The following is a 22,556-nucleotide window of genomic DNA, read 5'->3' as shown; positions in this document are numbered from 1 at the left end:
AGGATCCCATTGTGAATGGCCACCATGACTGACAGGGCCACACAAAGAGCAGGCAGAAAGGCACCAGAAACACAGTCTAAGGAGTGCAGGTCACCTCAATAAATATATCAGGCCAGAGGCACCACAAGTCCCAGCAGTCAAGGGCCACATAGAGAGCAGATAGAGAGGCACTCGGTATATAACTCAGGTCGGTTGGGGGAACCCCAGCAGATTAGAGAGTCCACAGAAGGCAGCGGAAGCACCACAAGTCCCAGCAGACCTGGGCCACAGAGAGAGCAGGTAGAGAGGCAATAGGTATACAGTGCAGGCAGGAGGTAGCCCCCCTGCGGATGAGGCAGTCAACAGGATACAGCAGAAGCACCACAAGTCCCAGCAGCTCAGGGCCTCACAGAGAGCAGACAGAGAGGCACTAGTGATATAGGGTCTGCAGTTGGGGCTCCACAGAGGGCCAGCCAGTCCATAAAGGGCAAGAAGAGCACCACAACTTCCAGGAAATTAGGGCCCACAGCAGGTAGAAAGTCACTAGGGGATATTGCAAGCAGTAAGGGGTACTGTATGGCGTGAGCAGACCCCGGCAGCCCGTGCAAGCACCACAAGTCCCAGCAAGAGCCCAGCCAGGGCACAGATGTACTCACTCAGCAATCCCCAGTAGCTGGCAGCCAGAAGCAGAGAAGCGTAGGAGGTTCAAGCACGGTCTCTCAGTGTGACGTCAACAACTGCACTCCCCCTCCGGCGGGAGCTGCTATGGCCACCAGTAAAGGAGGCCCTGCTTACGAAGGCCGAAGATGGCGCCCATTCTTCAGGATGGTCGAGGGTCCAGAAGAGCGGAAGATCCAGTGTAGGCCTCTCCACAGCTCACCACCACACAGCCCGGACGTGGAAGATCTCCTGCACCAGCTTGGGACCTCCACCAACTCAGCCGCCCAGCACCTCAGGCTGCGTCCAGCGGAGACCGCCCGTGCTACTCAGAGCCACTGGAGCCAGATCAACAGCAGCGCACCCAGTTATCCTGCACCCTGGAGGGACCGAAGGCAAGAAGACTGGCAGGGAAAGGGTAAGTTTTCAGTGGTGTAGGGCTTAATAAATATATGGTATAATAAATATATGGGAGGGGATGGATCTTTCCAATCAGGACCTGCAGACCTACAGCGCCTTAAGAAAATCTAAGGCATGGTGTAAAAAGGTGTCCGTGTACCTGACCCAAGTTGGACTATATAATTCCTTAGTCCTTTATAGAAATGCTGGTCATGTAGGGGCCTTCTTAGAATTCCAGGAAGCAGTGATTAAATCACTCATTTTTGGGGAGCAGGAAGAAGAGGCCATCAGTTCTTCCCAAATGGGGGTCTCAAGAATTGTCCATGGACAGCATTTCCCTGGCATATTATCTCCCACAGAAAAGAAAAGGAGACCCCAAAAACTTTGTCGAGTCTGCTATACAAGAGGGATTCTAAAGGACACAACCCATATTTGTGAAACGTGCCCCTCTAAACCAGGGCTCTGTATTGGCGAATGCTTTCGAGCTTACCATACAGCAAGCATGTCAAACTAACATGGGCCAAAAAAACAAGTTTTAAGTTTATGTGGGCCGCATCAAAAAAAAAAAAAAAAAAAAATGCCCTCCCTGAACAACACCCCATGTCCCCTTTGCACAACAACCCATTCCCCCCTGCACAACATCTCATGCCCCCCCCTGAACAAGACCCCATGCCCCCTTTGCACAAGACCCCATGCCCACCCTACACAAGACCTCATGCCCCCCTGCACAAGACCTCATGCCCCCCTGCACAACACCTCATGACCCCTTCACAAGACCCCATGACCCCCTTCACAAGACCCCATGACCCTTTTATACAACACTCCATGCCCCCTTTGCACAAGACGCCATGCCCCCCCTTTGCACAAGACCCCATGTCCCCTTGCACAAGACCCCATGCCCCCCTTTGCACAAGACCCCATGCCTCCTGCACAAGACCCTGCCCCCCTGCACCAGACGGTGCAGTATAGTTCCCCCACATTAGGTGCAGTACAGTTCCCCACATTAGGTGCAGTACAGTTCCCCACATTAGGTTCTGTACAGCTCCCCCACATTAGGTTCTGTACAGCTCCCCCACATTAGGTGCTGTACAGCTCCCCCACATTAGGTGCAGTACAGCTCCCCCACATTAGGTGCAGTACAGTTCCCCCACATTAGGCTGGCAGTACAGTTCCCCCACATTATGTTGGCAGTATAGTTCCCCACATTAGGTGCAGTATAGTTCCCCACATTAGGTGCAGTACAGTTCCCCCACAAACATACAGCCTTCAGCCATATACAGTGTATGGTTGGAGGCTGTATGCCTGTTTACTGCCCCACTTCAGTGTTCCGACCACCACTCCTGCGGTCCGGGGTTCCGATCTACTGCTATGGCCTATGGGCCATAGCAGTAGGGACCGGAGGAGTGGTGGTCGGAACATCGAAGATAACGTGGTGGTGAGTGATGACTTACCATACCCGTGCGTCCTCCTCACTGCTCCGCTCTGCTCTTCTCCTATGGGCTCACGCTCGGGACATCAGTGACGTCCCTGCGTGCGCTACCTCCCGGCGGCCCCTGCGTTTTTAAAGTTAACGCGGGGCCGCAGAGAGGTAACCGGGGCATCATTGTGTCCTGAAAAGATTTTTTGGGACACAGGGATGACCCGAATGTAACGGGGGCCCCCTGCAGAGTAATGAATATCTTTGCCAGGCCGCAAAGATATTCATTGTGGGCTGCATGCGTTTTTTTTTTCAAATCAGTGGCTGTATGGCATATACAGCCACTGATTTGAAAAAACTGTAAAAAAATTAATTTCTCATACTCCGTTTTTTTATTTTAGTTTACATCCGCTTTTTTGCCATTTTATCATCTGACATTCCCTTCAAAGCCAAAAAATTCACATTGTATGCCTAGATGAATACTTTAATAGGTGAAATTTGCTTCAAGGAGGCACTCATGTTCTTGGATCTTTTCCTAAAACAAACATTTAGCTCATATATCCCTTCATATATTATCTCAAAAAGTGTACAATAGCATAATTAATGCTCTGAAATCCTCTGGGGCTCCGATCATTTTGGTCTAGACTTCGAATATGGACCACAACAGGGATATTTCTGATCACAGAAGAAAAGGGGGTTATAAATTTTGTGGTGCATTTTGTTATGTTTGTGAGAAAAAATAAATTCCTTTTCCACCTTCTTTGCATAAGTTTGCTCCAAGAACTGTGAGGTCAAAATACTCATGACACGCCTTGATGAATTCCTTAGGGGGGTCTAGTTTTCAAAATGTGGTACATTATGGGGAATTTAATTGTTCTACGCAAGCGTGCAATGGGGCCTGAGACATTCCCAAGCAAAATTGATGCTCTGAAATCCTCTGGGGGCTCCTATAATTTTGTACCCTGTCATGTGTCCATACTTCGAGTAAGGACCATAACAGGGATATTTCTGATCACAGAAGAAATGGTGTTATAAGTTTTAAAATGACACATTGGTAAAAAAAAAAAATATGAACTTTTCCGTTTGTCCACCTGTTTTGCATAAATTTGCTCCTGAAACTGTGAGGTCTAAATACTTATGACACCCTTGGATGAATTCCTTAGGGGGTTTAGTTTTCAATTTTTGGAGGGGTTTCTATTGTTCCGGCAGATTATTCCTTTGGCAAATTTGATGCTCTGAAATCCTCTGGGGGCTCCTATCGTTTTGGACCCTGCCATGTGTCCAGAATTCCTTAGGGGGTATAATTTTCCAAATGGGGTAATTTTTTGGGGGGGGTTTCATCATTTTAATCATAATGACCTTTTACAAACCTGAGTTATTGCATGAAAACAAGATGCAATTCATAATTGCAAAAAAAAATGTCAAAGTTTGAGGTCTTATGAAGTATTCAAAATTTTATTTTTTAAACTGATGGCAAAATAAACAAATGTAAATATGTATCTGATTTAAAAAAAATTATAAAATATAGATACTTACGTGATATATAACAGTTGAAAGTAGCCAAAACATTTTTTTTCTAATCTCGCAAAAATGTATATTTTTTGCCAATTTATAAAAATGTTATCACTTTTATTTTTACACGTAAATGAAGTACAATATGTCACGAAAAAACTAAAACTCTCGGAATTGCCTTGATAAGTAAAAGCGTTCCAAAGTTATTATCACATAACGAGACAGATTTGAAAAAGTCCTTGGTCATTAAGGTCAAAACAGGCTGTTGAGGAAAGGGGGTTAAACAAAGTGTACTTCCTTTCTCTTTGGCGAAACATGTTCTGTAACATAACACTTATTATGGAAAGGAAAATGGTCATACTTTACAATGACCTCATTGTTGCCTTCATAAAAATCCTTACTTGTTATTGCTGCCACATTTCATTTTTCACAAATAAGTACTTTGAGTGAATGCTGCTCCAGACATAATAGTGGGTTCACAAATGGCACTAATGGAATTGGTGCTGCAAAGGTACGGTGTCCATTTTAGGACAGCATCATCCGTCAGCCGTACCTCCCTCATCGTTCAGCGAAAACTGCGTCCCGCCTCCACCCTCAGGCGTCAGGCAAAACCTTTTTCAACCTAAACGCTCTCATCCCTCAGATGAAAACGAAAGTGCTGAGTCAGCAGAGCTTCGGCAGACCGACAGTGTGTGATTGGCTGCCAGCACAGATACTGTGATTGGTTGATGGGAGCGTAGGCGTGTGCAGTCCCGCTCCACTGTTTAGGCACACTTCTTTACAAACTCTAATCCTCACATCTACCCAGCTTTTCCAGATTCCTGCAAAACAAACCTATGCTCTCAGCTTTTCCCCTATTCCTGCAAAACCTACAGTTATGCTAGCTGTAAGTTTTTCAGGAATTGGGAAAAGCTGAGTACCTAGCTTTTCCCAATTCCTGAAAAACCTACACCTATGTACTTTGCTTTTCCCGATTCCTGAAAAACCTACAGTTATGTACTCAGCTTTTCCCGATTCCTGCAAAACCTACAGTTATGCTAGCTGTAGGTTTTTCAGGAATTGGGAAAAGCTGAGTACATAGCTGTCACGATCACACCCTATCGGTCCAGCTAAGACGCTAGAGAGAGTGTGATGGTGCAAGGGTTAAAGCCGCCAGACCTCTGGGTATCCACGACAAGTCCCAGCAAGTCACCAAATTAACCCTTAGATAAGTGTTTTACCAGAGCCTCCTTCAGAAAGGTGAGCTCATATATTTAGAGATCAAAGACCAGAGCTGATTAATTAAACATTCAATCTTATAAAAGGTATAACAGTGCTGACTATATAAAAATACAGAAAAAAATTACATACAGGTACGAAAATATATAAAAGAGTTTTGCAAGACAAGTTCAGAAAACAAAAGATGAAGTTCTTACAGCATGATGGTATAGCAGTCCTTCAGTGAGAGTGCTGTTCTTAGGATGGTCTTGTCAGCTTGTTGCACAGCATTGAACACACTGAGTCTAGCATTGTTAAATATTATATATCTGCCTTTTTGGATGGAGACTCCATTCCCCCCTCCCCTCTGATCCCACCAGGGGGGTACTTCTGTCCCTGGCCCTCTTATCTGGTTGATTATATGATGGGACCAGAGTGCATGACTTCAAAAAAGCCTTTGACTTCAAAGGAGATGTAAACAAACAGCCAGACCCCCCAATAAAATGCAATACACAAAAACACAGTCTGAATGGCCTCTCACCCATGGCTTGGATAATACATCACACAGTTATAATTATAATACACATATAGGATTTTAATAATCAGGCTTTGGGCCTGACAATAGCTTTTACCGATTCCTGAAAAACCTACAGCTATGTACTCTGCTTTTCCCGATTCCTGCAAAACCTACAGTTATGCTAGCTGTAGGTTTTTCAGGAATTGGGAAAAGCTGAGTACATAGCTTTTCCCGATTCCTGAAAAACCCACAGCTATGTACTCTGCTTTTCCCGATTCCTGCAAAACCTACAGTTTTGTACTGAGCTTTTAACAATTCCTGATAAACCTACAGCTGAGTACATAACTGTAGGTTTTGCAGGAATAGGGGAAAAGCTGAGAGCATAGGTTTGTTTTGCAGGAATCGGGAAAAGCTGGGTGCATGAGAGGAACGGGACTGCACACACCTACAGCCAATCACAAACTGTGCTAGCAGGTCTGCTGAAGTTCTGCTGACTCAGCATTTTCATATGAGGTATGACAGACTTAACCTCTTAAGGACCAATGACGTTGTGGAACGTCATGGCACCCTGGGCTTTAAGGACCAATGACGTTCCACAACGTCATGGCATTTTCCGGTCTCTGCCGCTCGCCGGGCAGAGATCGGAACTGGATGCCTGCTGAAATCCTTCAGCAGGCATCCAGGGCAAACTCCGAGGGGGGCCATGTAGGCCCCCCATGTCGGCGATCGCCGCAAATCGCAAGGGAAATCGCCCTTGCGATCTGCGGCGATACCGGGCTGATCGGGTCTCTGGGACCCGACCGCCCGGTAATTTCGCATGACCCCGGCTGTCACAGACAGCCAGGACCATGCTGAAGTATAGGAGCGAGGTGGCAAACCGGCCACCTCCTCCTATACCCTGCGATCCGTTGGTTAGTTAACCGACCAATCGCAGGAGGGGGGGCGGTTACTTCCTCCCGTCCTGCCCGGCCCCTGAAAGTCCGGACAGGACGGGAGGAAGACCGGAGGAAGCGGCGGGGGACGGGGGAGTGCTGGGGACCAGCCCCGGTACTTACCTCGTCCCTGAAGACCCGGATCCCGGCGGCGGAGACGGCGGCGGCGGCGACAGGTGAGTAGATCTTCAGCCGCGGTCGGGCCCTTTACAGCAATGCACGTCGCCGTAAAGCGACATGCATTGCTGTAAAGGGACCCTGTAAACTACAACTCCCAGCATGCCCAGACAGCTCTTGGCGTCCGGGCATGCTGGGAGTTTCAGTTTTGCAACATCTGGAGGTCCACAGTTTGGAGACCACTGTGCCTTCCAGATGTTGCAAAACTACACATCCTCAGCATGCCCTTACTGTCCAGGCATGCTGGGAGTTGTAGTTCTGTAACATCTGGCCCTTCAGATGTTGCAGAACTACAACTCCCAGCATGCCTGGACAGTTTTGGCATACTGGGAGTTGTAGTTTTGCAACATCTGGAAGGGCACAGATTGGGAACCACTGTATTAGTGGTCTGCAAACTGTAGTCCTCCAGATGTTGCAAAACTACAACTCCAAGCATGCTGGGAGTTGTAGTTCGGCAACATCTAGCTCTAAAGATGTTGCCGAACTACTACTTCCAGCATGCCTGAGAATGTTTGGGAGTTGTAGTTTTGCAACAACAGGAGGCACACTGGTTGGGAAACATTGTCTGTTTCCTAACTCGGTGTTTCCCAACCCGTGTGCCTCCAGCTGTTGCAAAACTATAACTACCAGCATGCACTGATGGACTGTGCATGCTGGGAGTTGTAGTTTTGCAACAGCTGGAGGTCCCCCCCCCCCCACTGTGAATGTACAGGATACATTCATATGGGCAGGGGGCTTATCAGGCTGCAAGTTTGCGATGCAGCAAATTTTGCGCGGCAGCTCAAACTCGCTGTAATCCCCCGCCCATGTGACTGTACCCTAAAAACACTACACTACACTTACACAAAATAAAATAAAAAGTAAAAAACACTACATATACACATACCCCTACACAGCCCCCCTCCCCAATAAAAATGAAAATGTCTGGTACGCCACTGTTTCCAAAATGGAGCCTCCAGCTGTTGCAAAACAACAACTCCCAGTATTGCCGGACAGCCGTTGACTGTCCAGGCATGCTGGGAGTTTTGCAACAGCTGGAGGCACCCTGTTTGGGAATCACTGGCGTAGAATACCCCTATGTTCACCCCTATGCAAGTCCCTAATTTAGGCCTCAAATGCGCATGGCGCTCTCACTTTGGAGCCCTGTCGTATTTCAAGGCAACAGTTTAGGGCGACATATGGGGTATCGCCAAACTCGGGAGAAATTTCTTAACAAATTTTGGGGGGCTTTTTCTCCTTTCACCCCTCATGAAAAGGTGAAGTTGGGGGTCTACACCAGCATGTTAGTGTAAAAAAAAAAATTTTTTACACTAACATGCTGGTGTTGCCCCATACTTTTCATTTTGACAAGAGGTAAAAGGGAAAAACGCCCCCCAAAATTTGTAATGCAATTTCTCCCGACTACGGAGATACCCCATATGTGGGCGCAAAGTGCTCTGGGGGCGCACAACAAGGCCCAGAAGAGAGAGTGCACCATGTACATTTGAGGTGATTTGCACAGGGGTGGCTGATTGTTACAGCGGTTTTGACAAACGCAAAAAAAAAAAAAAAACTCACATGTGACCCCATTTCGGAAACTACACCCCTCACGGAATGTAATGAGGGGTGCAGTGAGAATTTACCCCCCACTGGTGTCTGACAGATCTTTGGAACAGTGGGCTGCGCAAATTAAAAATTTTGTACAGCCCACTGTTCCAAAGATCTGACAGACACCAGTGGGGGGTAAATGCTCACTGTACCCCTTGTTAAATTCCTCAAGGGGTTTAGTTTCCAAAATGGTATGCCATGTGGGGGTTATTTTGCTGTCCTGGCACCATAGGGGCTTCCTAAATGCGACATGCCCCCCGAGCAAAATTTGCTCTCAAAAAGCCAAATATGACTCCCTCTCTTCTGAGCATTGTAATTTGCCCGTAGTGCGCTTCAGGTCAATTTATGGGGTACCTTCATACTCATAAGAGATGGGGTTACAAATTTTGGGGGGTATTTTTTGCTATTAACCCTTGCAAAAATGTGAAATTTGGGGGGGAAACACACATTTTAGTGAAATTTTTTATTTTTATTTTACGTATGCAAAAGTCGTGAAACCCCTGTGGGGTATTAAGGCTCACTTTATTTCTTGTTACATACCTCAAGGGGTCTAGTTTCCAAAATGGTATGCCATGTGGGTATTTTTTGCTGTCCTGGCACCATAGGGGCTTCCTAAATGAGACATGCCCCCGAGCAAAATTTGCTCTCAAAAAGCCAAATATGACTCCTTCTCTTCTGAGCATTGTAGTTCGCCCGTAGTACACTTCAGGTCAACTTATGGGGTACCTCCATACTCAGAAGAGATGGGGTTACAAATTTTGGGGGGTATTTTCTGCTATTAACCCTTGCATACATGTGAAATTTGGGTGGAAACACACATTTTAGTGACATTTTTAAAACATTTTTTTTACATATGCAAAAGTCGTGAAACACCTGTGGGGTATTAAGGCTCACTTTATTCCTTGTTACGTTCCTCAAGGGGTCTTGTTTCCAAAATGGTATGCCATGTGGGTATTTTTTCCTGTTCTGGCACCATAGGGGCTTCCTAAATGCAACATGCCCCCCAAAAACCATTTTAGAAAAACGTACTCTCCAAAATCCCCTTGTCGCTCCTTCGCTTCTGAGCCCTCTACTGCGCCCGCCGAACACTTTACATAGACATATGAGGTATGTGCTTACTCAAGAGAAATTGGGCTACAAATATAAGTATACATTTTCTCCTTTTACCCCTTGTAAAAATTCAAAAATTGGGTCTACAAGAACATGCAAGTGTAAAAAATGAAGATTGTGAATTTTCTCCTTCACTTTGCTGCTATTCCTGTGAAACACCTAAAGGGTTAAAACGCTGACTGAATGTCATTTTGAATACTTTGGGGGGTGCAGTTTTTATAATGGGGTCATTTATGGGGTATTTCTAATATGAAGACCCTTCAAATCCATTTCAAACCTGAACTGGTCCCTGAAAAATTGTGATTTTGGAAATTTTGTGAAAAATTGGAAAATTGCTGCTGAACTTTGAAGCCCTCTGGTGTCTTCCAAAAGTAAAAAATCGTAAATTTTATGATGCAAACATAAAGTGGACATATTGTATATGTGAATAAAAAAAAAAATTATTTGGAATATCCATTTTCCTTACAAGCAGAGAGCTTCAAAGTTAGAAAAATGCTAAATTTTCAATTTTTTCATCAAATTTTGGAATTTTTCACTAAGAAACGATGCAAGTATCGACAAAATTTTACCAATAACATAAAGTAGAATATGTCACGAAAAAACAATCTTGGAATCAGAATGATAGGTATAAGCGTCTTAGAGTTATTTATGCTTAAAGTGACAGTGGTCAGATGTTCAAAAAACGCTCTGGTCCTAAGGTGTAAAATGGCCTGGTCCTTAAGGGGTTAAAGGGGTATTCCAGGCCAAAACTTTTTTTTATATATCAACTGGCTCCAGAAAGTTAAACAGATTTGTAAATTACTTCTATTAAGAAATCTTAATCCTTCCAATAGTTATTAGCTTCATAAGTTGAGTTGTTGTTTTCTGTTTAACTGCTCTCTGATGACTCACGTCCCGGGAGCTGGGCAGTTCCTATGGGGATATTCTCCCATCATGCACAGCTCCCGGGACGTGACATCATCATTGAGCAGTTAGACAGAAAACTTCAGAAGCTAATAACTATTGGAAGGATTAAGATTTTTTAATAGAAGTAATTTACAAATCTGTTTAACTTTCCGGAGCCAGTTGATAGATATTAAAAAAGGTTTTGCATGGAATACCCCTTTAAGGATGACAAAGGTCTTGGCTGACGCCTGACAGAGGAGAGAGGAGGCGGGACGCCGTTTTGGCTGAAGGATGAGCGAGGTACATCTTGACGGCTGATGCTGTCCTAAAATGGACACCGTACAAAGGGACATGTATTTATAGATTTGTGAGCAACCTCTGAAATGCTGAGCATATGTAGCTTTATTTGGTAAAGGTACAAAACTCTTGTGGTCCAGGAACAAACGCACCAGGCACGGACCATGGTATTTAACATAGATTACAAGAAGTTAAATTAAAAAGACTGATAGCACTGTATGCCAAGAAAAGTTTGCAAACTAGACATTTACCTTGGTTATAGTAACAATAGCCTATAAACTAAGAAAATACCACATGAGGCCATATTATGAAAAAAACATGTATTATCTCTATTAAAGTAGACTAATAAAATACAGTAAAACAATGTAGTACCACATAAACAGTATAGAAGAAGTAGAACAATGGGCGGGTAATGGGAAGGGGGTCCTGCTATGCACAATAATAATTTGCTGATAAGGCCCAGCAAAGAAGCATACAATTAATAAATAGAAAAAACCTGGTAATGTCTGGGCATGTGTGAGCACCAAAGAACATATAAAAAAGCAGAATAAGTAATAAGTAGCTATATACATAACTCCAAGACATGCCATTCATGAATATATAGTAATAGAGTTAAAGTGCTAGTGCTAAAGTAATAGGGGGGAAAAAACCTCCTGAATAAAGGCTGGTGGCAAAACCTATGCTTTATGTATGCATAATATCTGCACTTTATAAGTATATGCTGCTTTATTCTCAGCACTGAGGTTTTTTCCCCTAGTATTTTAGCTCTCACACTTTAGCTCGATTAATATATATTTTCATGCATGTCTTTGGGGGTGATTTGTATTACTACTAATTACTTATTATGCTTTCTTATGTTCTACATACATATGTGCATAGCAGGATCCCCTGCCAGTTACCCACCCTTTGTTCTACTTATTCCATACCGTTTGTGGTACTATGTTGTTTTATTGTATTTTATTAGTATACCTTAATAAAGATGATACAAGTTTTTTTTTTGTTAATATGGTCTCCTTCAAGGTATTTTCTTTGTTTATAGGCTTTTAGTATTCATAATTTATTCCACTGATTGTTGTTTTTACATTTTGGGGTCCTTTCACTTTTTGGGTCATCTTGGTTATAGTAATTTAGAATATCGTTTAAAACCTTTATTTTTGCTCCTAGGCCTGGCTGGGAATTTGAAGGTGCTGCTATTGTCTACTGCCCCTCCAGAAAGACATCAGAACAGGTCACTGCAGAATTGTTAAAGCTGAGCATTGCCTGTGATACTTATCATGCTGGTATGGGGATCAAAGCTAGGAGAGACGTACATCACCGCTTTATGCGAGACGAGCTACAGGTACAATTGTGGCATTCCTGTGAACAGATGAAGCTTGTTGTTTAAATAGTAATGTTAAAGATGTTTTCCCATTGAGATAACCTGGTCTAAACTAATGCATTATGTGAAATTGAACAAATTTTAAATGTACAACTAAAAACTAAACGCTTTAGTTTAAAAAAACTTTTGCTCTTGGTTACATCCACTAAGGTGATCACACGCTCAGTTCAACCACATTCTCCTGAAAATCACTGCAGCAGAAAGGGGTTTTATTAATATGGTGGAAAATCTCATAGCTTAGTTCACTCTTGACATGAGAGGGAGGATGTAACAAGTTTCTCCTGCTCTGTGGGTTTAAGTAGAAATGAATAAAGTTTTAAGTTTACATTAAATCAGAGATGAGACATACGATTTTAACAAACACAAAAAATAGCTGGAAGCATGCTTTAAGAATAACTTTGCAAGCAATGTGCAGATATACAAGACAGATTTATCTTTGTGGTGGGGTGAGGCATAAGAGCAAAATGGAGAACAGTTTACGGGGGGTTTACAACGGCAATTAACTTTTCAATTGTGATCAATGTTTTCTGCCCTACAGTGTGTCGTGGCTACTGTTGCATTTGGCATGGGTATTAATAAACCAGACATTCGTAAAGTTATACACTATGGAGCTCCTAAAGAAATGGAATCCTACTATCAAGAAATTGGTAGAGCTGGCAGAGACGGTCTTCCTAGCAGTTGCCATGTTTTGTGGGCTCCCACAGATATGAAGTTTAACAGGTAAATTTTAAGTATTCACATAGCAGATGATGGTTTACTACTATAGATTTTCGAAAGGGTCACTGACAGATGTATCAACTCCACTAGCATAAATATATGTGGTTAGTGTGGTTCATCCTGAGTAAAACAATGTATTACTTACCTCCATATGTTCAGCCATTCCTGAAATCTTGCAATTTGTAAATGAACTTAACTACACTGGAAGCGGGTTTAAAGGGGTACTCTACTGGAAAACATTTTCTTTTAAATCAACTGGTGCCAGAAAGTTAAACAGATTTGAAAGTTACTTCTATTTAAAAATCCCAATCCCTCCAGTACTTATCAGCTGCTGTATACTACTGAGGAAGTTCTTTTCTTTTTGAATTTCCTTTCTGTATGACCACGAGTGCTCTCTGCTGACACCTCTGTCCGTGTCAGGAACTGTCTGGAGCTGGATAGGTTTGCTATGGGGATTTGCTCCTACTCTGGACAGTTCCTAAAATGGACAGAGGTTTCAGCAGAGAGCACTGTGGTCAAGCAGAACGGAAATTCAAAAAGAAAATAACTTCCTCTGTAGTATACAGCAGCTGATAAGTACTGGAAGGATTAGGATTTTTTAAATAGAAGTAATTTACAAATTTGTTTAACTTTCTGGCACCAGTTGATTTAAAAGAAAATGTTTTCCGCTGGGTGGGAGAGATATAGTTTTGCAACAGCAGTAGGCTTCCTGGTTAGAAAACACTGGTCTTTTAAATGGAATGCAGCTAATTTGTGTTTCAATGGGGTGGGGTGGCTGATGTGTAGGAGGGAGGAAAGTGACCTCACAGTTACAAACAAGGAACTATGGGATGTGTAGTTTGAGAGAACAAACTCCAACAGGAAACACCCAGTTAACAAAAAGTTAGCCACAGCGCTATGGTAATCTCACAACATAGCTATTTAGCCCCAAGACAAGCAGGTTCATTACTGTCTGACAGGTATGTACTAAAATCACCCTATGGTGGATAACTCTTTTAAGAGTTCATTTGCATATTGCAAGATTGTGTTATGTCTCGAACGGATAACAAATACATAGTTTTATATTCCGGTTAATGGGATTGATCCATCTGTTAGTTTATCTTTAACATTGAGTGATCAGGACGTTTGACAAAAAAATGGGATTCTGCTTTTAAAAGTCAGCCTGCCATGTTTAATAAAGGACCTTTGCTATATAGCCTTCATTATCATGCATAGGAGCAGCACGTCACAGGCTAATTCTAGAAATTGTTGAGGTTAGTGTCCCTACAAAAAGAAAAAACTACTACAGTGCTGGAATTAAACAGAGCTTCATGTTCTGCCCTCTTTTCCTCTTTCTTCAATTTGGTCAAAGAGCTGAAATGTTTGTTTACACTGCATTTTCCCATTTTGGGATTAGGGATTTATTAGTTAGGGAGAGGCCAAAAGAGTATTCTTTCTCATGCCTTTTGGTCAGTAAACATCTGTATATTGCTAACAAAGTATAGAATACCGTAGTAGATAACACTATTTCCATAGACTTCTGTAAAAACAAAACACAACTTATCTGTTAAATGTATGGGTGATGTCTTTGTATGGCATCCAATTAACAAATACTTCATGAGCTTTTCTTTTTTTAAATTAGAAATTGTTTTTATTAACAATTTTAATAAAAACCCAAGAGAAACCCATCAACCCTCCCCCACTGACCCCATCCCAAAACCCAAAGCAACCTACAACACGAGTGAAATAACAAAACAGGGGTGAGACCAAATAGTGTGCTCTTATCAGTCGAGTAGCCCCAAAAAAGAAGATACATAGGCAGTGACTTACAAAAGTACTACACCCATTGCATAAAAGACTGTTCTGAAGTAGTGGTTTTTGTTACTGCAGTAAGATATCCGTGGCTGAGGGACAAACCACCCCCCAGAACTCATCACAAAAGGAACAGACAACCTATTAATTTGGGATACAACACGTACATGAAGAAAGGGGAACAGACACCTACTAGGAATTACTAATGAAGGATGAGAGCTACACAAATGGTAACCATGGTCCCAAGGACCCCACACTGACCTAAATTTTTGGGACTGAAATGAAAAAGATAGAAACAAAGCGCTCCACTGTGAAGGATAATATGCAAAGAGGTGAGCCCCTAACAATAGAGCAACTCACCAGATAGTGTTGTGCTAGGGGAGAGGCACAACACTTTTGAGAGCATGTATTGAAAAATCCTTTCGGAAGGTTGTGGTGGAGATCCTGCCCGGGTATCCACTCAGGACTGCAGCTTATCCCGCCCTCGACAAAGCATAGGGAACGTGTACAGAAGATTATGCACTTTTCCGGTGCACAGGTAGAAGGGATATTTAGCGCTGTCCACAACCAAGGTGGGTAATCTATAAATCTTTTATTTAAACATGTAACGTGTTTCAGGGACGCTCCCTCCTCTTCCTCAGACAGGAAGAGGACGGAGCGTCCTTGAAACGCGTTACATGTTTAAATAAAAGATTTATAGATTACCCACCCTTGGTTGTGGACAGCGCTAAATATCCCTTCTACCTGTGCACCGGAAAAGTGCATAATCTTCTCTAAATTTTTGGGAGGCGTACATTTCTTATAGATGCCATTCTCCAGACAAAGTATATGCTGTACCCTAGTGAAAAAGTCCATAATGATGGGGGGTTGTAGAATAAGTAGGGGACAATCACAGAACATATGAAGTAGGGTAGCATTAGCATGCCCACATCTAAAGCATGAGGAATCGTCACACTGGCCAACCGTATGCAAAAGTACCAGAATTTTGTTTAACCTATAAAGTAAAAACAATTGGGGCAATCAACCACTTCAAATATAGAAAGCAGGGGGGGGGGGGGTGTAGGGCAGAGCAACCTCCCACTCATCAGTAGACTGCCCCCTAAATCAGCATCAAATTTTTTCATAGACTGTGAGTGGGTATTTAGTAACTTCCCAAACAAGGAGATAATGCCAGAGGATTCCGATAATTTTATCAGCATTTTTTTTTTTATCTGATCTTTTTATAAATTTTTAAACAGTTTTACACGACAGGAACACACTTCTGTGATTTTGTTTTGAAGCTTGGAAAAGTTAAACACAACTTCAACACCCCCATCTTGATACAATTGGCCTATATGGACCACTCCCATGCATTTCCAAAACTGAGTCCCTGAACAAGAAAAATTCTGGTAGGTTTGGATTACCCCACAATGGCATAAAAGTAGTATTACCCACTACTCATAGCATAGATTTAGCCTTAAAGGGGTACTCCGCCCCTAGACATCTTATCCCCTATCCAAAGGATAGGGGATAAGATGTCAGATCGCTGCGGTACCGCTGCTGGGGACCCCCCGGATCCCCGCTCCAGCACCCCGCTATCATTACTGCGCAGAGCGAGATCGCTCTGCACATAATGACAGCAGTACAGGGGCCGGAGCATCGTTACGTCACGACTCCGCCCCTCGTGACGTCACGGCCCGCCCCCGTCAATACAAGTCTATGGGAGGGGGCGTGGCGGTCGTCACGCCCCCTGCCATAGACTTGCATTAAGGGGACGGGCCGTGATGTCATGAGGGGCGGAGCCATGACGTCACGCTGCTCCGGCCCCTGTATCGCGAACTCGCTCTGTGCAGTAATGATAGCGGGGTGCCGCAGTGGCGATCCCCGGGGTCCCCAGCAGCGGGACCGCGGCGATCTAACATCTTATCCCCTATCCTTTGGATAGGGAATAAGATGCCAGGGGCGGAGTACCCCTTTAAAGCACAGTGCTCTCTGCTGACATCTCTGTCCATTTTAGGAACTGTCCAGAGTAAAAGGAAATCCCCATAGCAAACATATGCTGTTCTGGACAGTTCCTATAATGGACAGAGATGTCAGCAGAGAGCACTGTGCTCGTGATGTTAGCATACAGCTCTGTGTTTCAAAAAGAAAATAATTTCTACTGTAGTATTCAGCAGCTAATAAGTACAGGAAGGATTAAGATTTTTTAATAGAAGTACTGTAATTTACAAATCTGTTTAACTTTTCTGGCACCAGTTGATTTAAAAAAAAAGTTTTTCACCGGAGTACCCCTTTAATCCACACTTTACAAACCAGTTCTGCAGTTGGTGTCTGATCTGAAGGTCTCATGAGTGAGCCAATTTCTAATAGGTGTAAGGTAACCTGCCCCTGTGTTTGAACATCAAAAAAATCGTCCAGTAGGCCCAACATCCCCTCAATTGCGGCAGCTAAGAGCCTAGAAAATATAGCAGTGGGTTAGGTAAAGGTAGCGTTTAGCCTCTTTGAAAAGTTTCCAACCTTTCCAAACTAATTAACAGAACAACTTCTGAATCCTAGTAAAATGGGGCATCCCAATCTTAAGGGGTGAGTTTTGCAAGATGTACGGAAGCTGAGGAATCTGTACTGGGGGTACTGGTGGACAGTAAACTCGACTTTATCAATCAGTGCCAGGCAGCGGCTGCCAAGGCTAACAAATGTGATGTATCAAGACAGGTACGTGACAAGGACATAGTTTTGCCTCTGTATAAATCACTAGTCAGACCACATATGGAGTATTGTGTCCAATACTGGGTACCTGTAATTAAAAAGGACATGGCTGGACTTGGGAGGGTGCAGAGGAGAGCGACAAAGATAATTAATGGTATTGGAGGATTACAGGACCAAGACAGGTTATCAATTTTGGGATTATTTAGTTTAGAGAAAATACTTTTTAGGGGCAATCTGTTTACAATGTACAAATATATGAATGGACAGTACAGCAATCTTTTTAGTGATCTTTTTATACCAAGGCCTGTAACCATAACAATGGGGCATCCTCTACATCAAGAGGAAAAAAGGCTTCACCATCATCACAGACAGAGATTCTTTACTGTAAGAGCAGTGAGACTATGGAACTCTCTGTAGCATGATATGTGATATCTGACTCAATACAAAAGTTTAAGGGGGGCCTGATGTTTTTCTAGAGAGAAATAACATTAGAGGTTATGGGTAGTAGATTTATGGGGATAGAATGTTGATTATGGGATTTATTCTGATCGCCATATTGGGGTCAGGGAGGAATTTTTCCTTTGTCATGGGGCTGTTGGCATCAGCCTCATGTTTTTTTTTTTTGTTTGCCTTCCTCTGGATCAACACAGTAGGGTTTTAGGTTGAACTTGATGGACTCTTGTCTTTTTTTTTCAACTTTACAAACTATTTTACCATGTTGCTATGGACTATTTTAGCTAAATTAGCCCTCCCTACTACTGAGAGAGGCAACTTACACCAACTGGAGCTTAGACAAAACATAGGAGGGAATTCATCATTGGTTTTACCCTGGTTTTGTTGTGTACATTTGTCGCACAGTTTGTCTCAGATGCTGTTTTGAGAGAGAAAAAAGAGGAGAAGGTGCTCTCATATGCAGGACTCCAAGTCAACCCACTGGGGGGAGGGAGAAGGAAGACAGCTGATTACCAAAGTCAGTTATGTAACATACACAAAAACGTAAAGCGTATGTTCAGAAAACGTCCCATTTGCAGCCTTCCTGTAGATAAGTGTAGACATAGGAGAGGACTTCGGAAATATACAGGATCACCCGGCGCTGAATGAAACAAAGGAGTCGGGATTAGGGATCGACCGATTATCGGTATGGCCGATAATCACGATTTTGGGCATTATCGGTATCGGCAATTACCTTGCCGATAATGCGCCGCACCGCGACCGCACATGTGCCATGTAATAAATTGGGTGCAGTTACACAGTTTCTACCACATGAATTAATGATTAATGGGGTAAAAAGACGTTCACCTACACCACTCTTGATGAATACCCCATAGTCCTGAACAGCTATGGTTACCTGTATACCCAAATACATAAAAGCAGAAATCACTTCTATGGATGAGGCCCTATGGACGATGCATCTCTGTAAGACATTAAAAAAAGCAGGTTCGAACTGTCTCACAGAGTCAAATATAGCATATCTTTTGGAAGGGTCTCCTAGCCCAAGGACGTTCCATGCTAAGGTAAGACATTGACCATCAGCATAGGAAATGAAAGATACAGGAGTAGCAGAGACAAGTTGCTCACTGGAGAAGTCTTCAAGGTCCAGAGAAGTGCCTAAAGAAAAAACATAAAATGAGGACACAAGAAACAAAACAACCGGTCGCCATAACAACCAAAACAAGATTTGCAATTTGCAATACGTGGGCCCAACTTTATACCTGGAGCCACAGCGTAGTGTTAGTGAAAATAGCATAGAGCATAATAAAAATAACACACAGTGCCAAAGTCCAGGCAAGGGAGCAGCATACATAAAAGAAAAAAAAACACTAAATAATAATCCTAAGAGTAGAGCATACCCCACTGCATATAACAGGACCCAGGTACAGTCTCATCAGTGCAACAAGAATAGAACACAGCAGCAAACATAACAAGTGACCAGGTAACAAAGTAGGGTCATAATAAAAACCGGGACCTACCTAGATTGCATTGTAAAAAGCAAAAACATAACCAATTCATCCTAATTTTGGCCACAAGTTCCTGGGAGAACACAGTTTTAGATGAGTGAATATTCAGTCTAGATCTCGCTGTGGAGAATTGAAAGAAGATTACTGACGGATTTGCTACTCATAAGCACCTAGCCATCTCGAGGCCTCCTATTTAGGCCGTAGAGGAAGTGTGTTTCCCCAGAGCAACCACTCGAATGAGCGGTTTAGAACATAGATTATGGCACAAGGGGCGCTCTCATGTTTTTCTTCACATCCAGAAACATTCCCCGCTTTTTCTGCACATCAGAGGAATAGTCCTGGAAGAAAGAAATATTATGCCCATCCAAAGTGACAGGTTGTTTTTCTCTAGCCAGGCAAAGGATGATGTCACTGTAGTGCAAATAACTTTACCAACATGGGCCTTAGTGGTGCCTCTGGTGGCAGGGGCCGTGTGGGCTCCTGATGTGCCCTTTGAACAGCAGAAATGTAGGACAATCGGAACCAAACAAATCTTTTAGCCAAGTTTCTATGTATGCGGGGTGAGACCCTCAACGGGTTCTGGCGTCCCAACAATGTGAATATTATTACGGTGGAGCCTATTCTCTAAGTCATTCGATTTAGCCTCTAGAAATTAAATGTCCTAAGCGTGTTGTTTTATAACCTGGGAAGGTACCCCTCAGCAGCCTTAGTACGGTCTGTCACTTTTTGCAGGTCATGACGAATAAGGTGACCGCAGTTTGTACAATGTCCATCGGCACAACCAAAATGAGAGAGGGTAGCATTGGAGTGTTGTATTTGAAAAATATTTACTGCAGATATTCAACCAAACCCCTTTGTCTTGGGAACAGTGAGGTGGAGCAAGTAAATAATAATTAAAAAAGACTAAAGTTTATGGACTGGCCACTGGTCGTCTTTAACTAATACACAATGTGAACTGAGGCTAAGATCACATTGCATCCTACAGCTCACATACTAATTATATAGTTATGTGAAGTTAGGGATTCCCAAAGGTTTTTAAAAATGAACAAAGTGCTTTGAGTATATGCTATACTAAGTTCTGGGTTGTATCAAGAAACCAGAATATGGCACACGTAGAAATCTGCAGGCCCTTACTACCTCTTGTTTGTATGCCTTCAATTTCTTATTGATGTTTTTACAAATTTGTGAGTAAAAATAATTTGCATCATCTTCTATCATTGTGTCAAACTACAGGCATGCTCTCCTCTCAGTGTTGCTAGCACAGTTTGCACCATATGGCAGCCCTTTGTGTGCCTTTAGCACCATATCATCTTTGCCATCTTAGTCAGTCATCGTTCAGGCTGCCATATGCATGAAGCCCTAAAATATACATAGACATGTGTTTCATGTTATTCTGACTACAAAAAGCTAGATAGTTTATTATACGCATAAGTGACATGTTGGAAATTTACAGAGAGCTGAAGACCAACACACATGCCATACACCATTTTTATTATGCATTTTAGACACTTTTTTTTAACCTCACAAGACAGTTGTGAAAAGTGAGGTGTGCGGCTAAGTAGAGTTCTAAAATGGGGCCCACTACAATTTTGGTGCAAATAGTGGTCTAAAGTAAGCCAATCAAGAGGTGACATAGTGAAAAGTGTCTAACAGGGTGCAACCTACAGCACGTGTAATTGTGACAAGTTTGGTGAATCCTCTGCTTGTCTGGTCCAGTTTTAAGACATCTAAATTAAAGACTGTAATAACAAATCTCTTCCATCATGTTTTTTTTTCTTTTTTTAGGCACATGCTCAGTGAGATCAAAAATGGAAATTTTCGAGAGTACAAATTGAAAATGTTATCAAAGATGGAAAAATACCTTAATTCAAGCAATTGCAGACGGAAGTATGAATAGTATTTTTTTTTATTTGACTTTAATTTGCAGTGTTGAAGTTCATGTGTTGCAAAACAAGTGCACTATATATATATATATATACTTCTGCAGCATTGTCATATACTATTAGTTGTACAGATTTGTGAGCACTAAGATACTATAAGGCTAGGTTCACATTGCCGTTTTTTTTCTTTTTTCTTGAGCCGATCAGACCCTGAAACAGATCGGATGAAAACGGCTACTGTCGGGTCCCGACGGCCCCCATTCACTTGTGTGGGGCCTGTCAGCGATCCGGTAATTTTACAGAATTAAGCGGAGAAAAAAAATGGTGCTTGCACCATTTTTTTCTCCGCTAGACTTGACAGACCTGCTGACGGTGCTCCACCTATGGCAGTGTGAACAAGTCCTTAGTTGTACAGATTTGTGAGCGCTAGCTCCTTAAAGGAGAACTGCAGCCTAATACAACTTATCCTGTGGATAGGGGATAAGTGTCTGATCATGTGGGGTCCAAACGCGTGCACCCCCTGCCATCTCCCAAACAGGGAACTGGCACATGCCGCGGCTCTGCGTGGCTAATGCTTGTGTCGTCGATCTCACTAAAAGGTTGACAGACACGCCTCCTCCATACAGCTCTATGGGAGAGGCTGAGATGCAAGAATGCTGCATCTCTGCCCCTCCCATAGAGATACGTGGGGGTGGGGGGGTGGAACATGTCAGTCACGGCGTCATGCGGCAGCCAGCACGCTTCACCCACCCCCGTGATCAGATCAGACGCTGCAGTTGTCCTTTAAGTTCTTGAAAGAGTGTGCATGTGCACCCTACAGGTCAGACCAGGAACCACTGCATAAAGAGAGAGACATCCATTCATTTTGATAGCAGCCAGGGTGAGAGAGCAGGCACCAATACAGAGGTGAAAGCGGACACAGAGTTTTACAAATAGTTTAATAGGGAAAACATATGATGAGTTGAGCAGCTGTAATATAATATCTAAACATCACACAATAGATAGTATTAGTAGTGGTTATTATTAACCACTGGTACTATGTTTAGCCAATGAGTCCTTGTTGTTGTGTGTTATGGTTGAAATCACATAAAAGAAAGCAGGCTGTTGTAGAAAGACAATAAGATTGTTTTTTTTTTTATGTACACATTTTTTTCCATACTATATGCACCGTTTTTTTTTGTTCATAGAGAGTGACATCACTGTCTGTGAATTAGACAAAGCCAAATAATTATGTCCCTCAAGATTAAATTAATGAAGATAATTTTAGCCCATTGTTGTCTTCATTCAATTTAACATGTAAATTCTTGTTCTTTTGTATTTACCTCATATTGTTCCCTCGTGTAGGATCATCTTGTCTCATTTTGAAGACAAACAACTCCGTAAGGTCTCTTATGGCATCATGGGAACTGAAAAATGTTGTGATAACTGCAAGACCAGGTAAATGATCTCTTAAGGATGATGTTGGACAACTCCACATTTGT

The 22,556-nt window shown here is 42.8% G+C and overlaps 1 protein-coding gene across 2 annotated transcripts in view; it reads left to right on the top strand.

The window, feature by feature from the left end:
* WRN (WRN RecQ like helicase) overlaps nt 1–22,556 on the top strand; it is a gene marked incomplete in the record, with an annotated part of 240,253 nt that overhangs the window by 175,034 nt on the left and 42,663 nt on the right. For both annotated transcript variants that reach the window (XM_056569404.1, XM_056569396.1), the window contains 4 exon segments: nt 11,831–12,005; nt 12,583–12,764; nt 20,981–21,082; nt 22,420–22,512. In XM_056569404.1, the coding sequence (XP_056425379.1) occupies nt 11,831–12,005; nt 12,583–12,764; nt 20,981–21,082; nt 22,420–22,512 (552 nt within the window).

The sequence above is a fragment of the Hyla sarda genome, chromosome 1 (genome assembly GCF_029499605.1).
Source record: "Hyla sarda isolate aHylSar1 chromosome 1, aHylSar1.hap1, whole genome shotgun sequence".
Taxonomy (NCBI): Eukaryota; Metazoa; Chordata; class Amphibia; order Anura; family Hylidae; genus Hyla; species Hyla sarda.
The sequence above is the reverse complement of the archived record's forward strand: the minus strand, read 5'-3'. Positions and strand labels throughout refer to the sequence as shown.